The 4,202-nt window shown below is 50.6% G+C and overlaps 1 protein-coding gene across 1 annotated transcript; it reads right to left on the reverse strand.

Annotated features, from left to right (window-relative positions):
- Positions 1-395: 395 nt before the first annotated feature.
- LOC143850189 (uncharacterized) lies at positions 396-1,424 on the reverse strand. The gene is made up of 2 exons (XM_077359457.1): positions 971-1,424; positions 396-829 (listed from the first exon to the last, which is right to left on the reverse strand). Exons 1-2 carry the CDS (start codon positions 1,422-1,424, stop codon positions 396-398), a joined length of 888 nt encoding a protein of 295 aa, XP_077215572.1.
- Positions 1,425-4,202: the final 2,778 nt, after the last annotated feature.

The raw sequence follows: 4,202 nt of genomic DNA on the forward strand, positions 1-4,202 counted from the left end.
TGAGGTTTAGCTTCATGCCGTGTTTTTTCAGGACCTGAAATGTTTCTCTCAAATCTGATACGTGATCCTGTGCACTTCGGCTTTTGACCAGCATATCGTCAACGTAAACTTCCATGTTACGGCCGATCTGGTTCTGGAAAAGTCTATTCACGAGCCTCTGATAAGTGGCCCCGGCATTCTTGAGGCCGAAGGGCATGACACGGTAGCAGTAGGTCCCTTGATCTGTCACGAAGGAGGTCTTTGGTATATCTGATTCATACATCCTGATCTGGTTGTATCCGGAGAAAGCGTCCATGAAGCTCAGCAATTCATGACCTGCGGTGGCATTGATGAGCTGATCAATTTTTGGGAGCAGGTAGTTGTCCTTAGGACAGGCCTTATTTAGATCAGTGAAATCAACAGGTCCTCCATTTTCCATTTGTCTTCTTGACCAGGACTATGTTTGCCAACCAGTCCGGATATTGAATCTCCTGAATGAAGTCAGCCTTTAAAAGCCTCTCCACTTCTTCTTTTATCGCTAGCCGTCTTTCGAAGGCGAAATGCCTTCTTTTCTGTTTTACTGGCTTGCAGGTTGAGTCAACACCAAGTCTGTGTGTGCTGATCTCCGGGTCAATGCCAGGCATGTCAACAGGAGCCCACGCAAAGACATCAGCATTGTCTTGAAGAAACTTGGTAAGGTGGCGCTGGATGCTGCTGCTTAAAGAGGAGCCGATCAGAGCGACTTTTTCATCATCATCTGGGCACAGCGGGATGGAGATGAGGTCTTCGGCGGGTTGAGTCCCCCGGAGTTCGTCCCTCAAGTCGAGTAGCTCAATTGGCAGAGATTCCACTGCATTTTTGCCTTTGAGTGCCATTGCATAGCACTCCCTGGACTGGGGTTGGTCTCCCCGAACTTCACCCACGCCGTTTGGTGTTATGAATTTCATCTTCTGGTGATATGCCGAAGCCACCACACGAATCAGGTTCTGACCAGGTCGTCCTAAGATAGCGTTATAGACCGAAGTGGCCCTCACTACCAGAAAATTGACCATGGTGAACGCTTGACAGGGCGGTTCTCCGACGAGGACTGGGAGTTCAATTTGCCCCTCTACTTTCACGACCTCTCCTGAGAAGCCGAACAGATTCGAGTTCGCCGGCTTCAAACGATCGTCGCCTATCATCATTTTTTGGAAGGCATGATAGTACAGGATATCCGCCGAACTCTCATTAGCTACAAGAATCTTCTTTACCTCCCAGTTCGGGACGAGCATGGTTAAAACCAGGGCGTCATCGTGAGGCAGTATCAGGTTGTCCAAGTCTGCGTCTGAAAAGGAGATTTCGTTCTCCGTCTTCGTCTTCTTGCTGCATGTGTGCACGGCGTTTACCAGGCGGGCATATGCTTTACGAGCAGCAGTTGATGTGCCCCCTGCGGCCGGTCCGCCCATAATTGTGCCAATGACTCCCCTTGGCTGAGATCGCTGCGTCTCTGGCTGTGAACTGGATGGCAGAGGAGACTTGTTCCGGGCAGGGGGCGGCGGCGACCGTCGAGGGCTGCAGCCCGGAGGACTCTTCTCTCTTCTGTCTGGTCGGCGGTCGTCATTCCGGACATATTTTTTCAAGTAACCCCGGCCTATCAGCTGCTTGATTTCTTCCTTGAGCTGCCAGCATTCATCTGTGTCGTGACCGTGGTCCCTGTGGAACCGACAGTATTTTGATTGGTCTCTTTTATTTTCCTTGGAGATCATTCTAGCTGGCCATTTCACGAACTCTTCATTGCTGATCGCAGCCAGTATGTGCTTCCGGGGAGGTGTTGAGAGGCGTGAAGTTCTCTTCTCTCCTCTGGAGGGAATTATCTCTTCTGGGGGCGGGGGCCTTGTCATCCCTACGCTGCTTGGTAGGGTTCTTATCTTCAGAGGTTCTCCTCCGATTTGAGTCGAGGGCCGCCAGTGTCTCTTCCACCGTTATGTATTCCTCAGCACCTGTCATCAAATCTGCCAATGAGTGTGGATGTTGGCGTGCTATTGACCGGCGGAAGTCGTTGGATCTGGCACCCGCGAGGAGCGCATTCATGGCAGCTGAGGGATCTAGGTTTGGCACTTGGAGTGCCTCCCTGTTGAAGCGGCGGACGAACATTTTCAGAGGCTCATTGTCCTCCTGGCGCAAGGCCATCAAGGATGCTGTTGTTTTCCTTGGCCTGCGGCTACTCATGAAATGGCGGACCAGGTTGTCCCCAAAATCTTCAAAGTTGCCGACGTAGTTCGGTTTAATCCGAGAGTACCAGTCCGGGGCTGCACCGGTCAGTGTTGTCGGGAATGCTCTGCAGAGGAAGCCATCGGATGCTCCGTGGAGGAGCATCATTGTCCTGAACGTCTCCAAGTGGTCCACAGGATCAGTGGTTCCATCATATTGCGGGACGGTAGGCATTTTAAATCCTCTGGGTGCTGGGGCACCCATGACATCGTCGGTAAATGACGTTCTGCTCGAGAACGCCCGCACAGTAGGTTGGCTCTGATCTCTGGCCAGCTCTTCTATGCGGTGATCCATTTCTTCCATCCTTTGAAGCATTGGATCACCTCCGCGGTCCGGTTGGTCCAGCGACCTGTTTCTCTCCACTGATGGGCTCGCCGCAGAGCCGGATTGACTTTCCGGACTTCTTCGACGAGGCCGGGGCTTCTCTTGCTGTGTGCGATTTTCACGAGCTCGGTGCCTTTGTGCAGAGCGGGACCGCGACCTCTGGCGGCGGAGAGGCTCTGTATGAGCATGCCTGGCTCTGGGGGGATGGACTTGCCTTGAGTCGTGAGTCTGGTCTTCTCCTTGGCGTGCTGACTCTCCCCGTGGACATTCGACCTTTCCCGTACAGGTCGTGGAGCTTCTGGAGGAGGTTGGGGAGGCGCCTGAAGTAGTTGTTGATATTGGCCGACCAGAGTCGTCATCTGCTGGAAAATAGCTTGAATTTGATCCGGAGTAGGCATAGGATTGAGATGTTCCGAACGAGCGGGGCTCTGTTCAGCTGTAGCAGAGGCTGCCACCACCAGCGAGGCGATTCGCTCACTCCGGGTCCTGCGAGGTAGCGCGCCTTGAGTCGTCCGTGCGGTTGGTACTCGCGCACTCTTGCGCCCTGCCATTTTTGTAAGGAATTTGAACAGCTTTTGGTTCTGGGGTCCCACGGATGGTGCCAATCTGTTAGACCGAAAATCGGTAACAGGTACGACAGTGACGTAAGAGTTGAACTAGGTGACCAGAGGGACTAAGTCCTGAGGGATCGAAGTGAGGGAGCTGGGTTCTGCTAAACTGAAATAAAGGAACTGTGTTCTGCACAGAAGCAAACGAGGTCAGAAGACCAACCCGGGTGTTACTCCGGACAGGCCCTTCGACACTCAAGTCAGTATATGAGCAGGAGTGCAGAGCTAGTTTAAGAGTTTTTGAGAGGTTGTGCATTACCCTTGGTTTGAGCTTTGAACTCCCTTTTATAGAGGGAAACGTGGTGACGTGGGATGACCTGTGCGAGGATAGGTGGCGGCCTGCTATAGGCTGGAGTTCACCTACTCCCAGGACAGGTGGCGGCCTATTAGAGGCTGGAGCTCACCTACTCCCAGGACAGGTGGCAGGACAGGTGGTGGCCTGTGATAGGCTTGCGTTTTTGCACCCCATCAAACCGTAATGTAAAATAAATATAAACCACAAGATGAACACTGAGATTTTACGTGGTTTGGCACAAAGGATCCTCAGGCGAGAAACATGATCTTCCACTATAAGAAAACAACTAGTTGCAGACCCGTGCGATGCATGGGGCGGAGAATAGATTAGATTGGTTCATGTGATAGATTAGATTAGTTTCGTTTAAAAAAGGAAGTTGCCCAAATAAATCTTCTCTCTATTGAAAACAGAAGTTACTCGTAAATTATATACTCACCTAATTTTTCTCCTGGGTAGCACCCTAGTTATTGCCATTTGGAGGAGATTAATATTTCGTAATTTTTGGCAATTTACTCTTGGAAAAATTGATTAGGTGTATAGGCGATTTTAAAAATATCTTCTATTCTAAAATGGCCCAAGCAAAGCCAGTGGAGTAGTTTAGTCATTAGTGATCATTAACAACCAAGGACTCGCCATCTTCCCCTGAAAGCAAGCATACAGCTCTCTCTATGTTTGTATGTAAGCATATATGTATGTGCTACAACTGCAACCATTATGAAAGACATTAAAACGGTCAAATATACTTA

The sequence above is a fragment of the Tasmannia lanceolata genome, unplaced genomic scaffold (assembly GCF_043159265.1).
Source record: "Tasmannia lanceolata isolate RefF3 unplaced genomic scaffold, GAP_Taslan_0.1 ptg000018l, whole genome shotgun sequence".
Classification (NCBI taxonomy): domain Eukaryota; kingdom Viridiplantae; phylum Streptophyta; class Magnoliopsida; order Canellales; family Winteraceae; genus Tasmannia; species Tasmannia lanceolata.

Bases quoted from the DNA above. Each gene is read 5' to 3' on its own strand.
- LOC143850189 (XM_077359457.1), bottom strand. From the start codon at position 1,424: ATGGGCGGACCGGCCGCAGGGGGCACATCAACTGCTGCTCGTAAAGCA. The intron at 830-970 runs GTCAGAACCTGA...GCAAAAATGCAG, and splicing joins CGCTATCTTAGGACGACCTG to TGGAATCTCTGCCAATTGAG.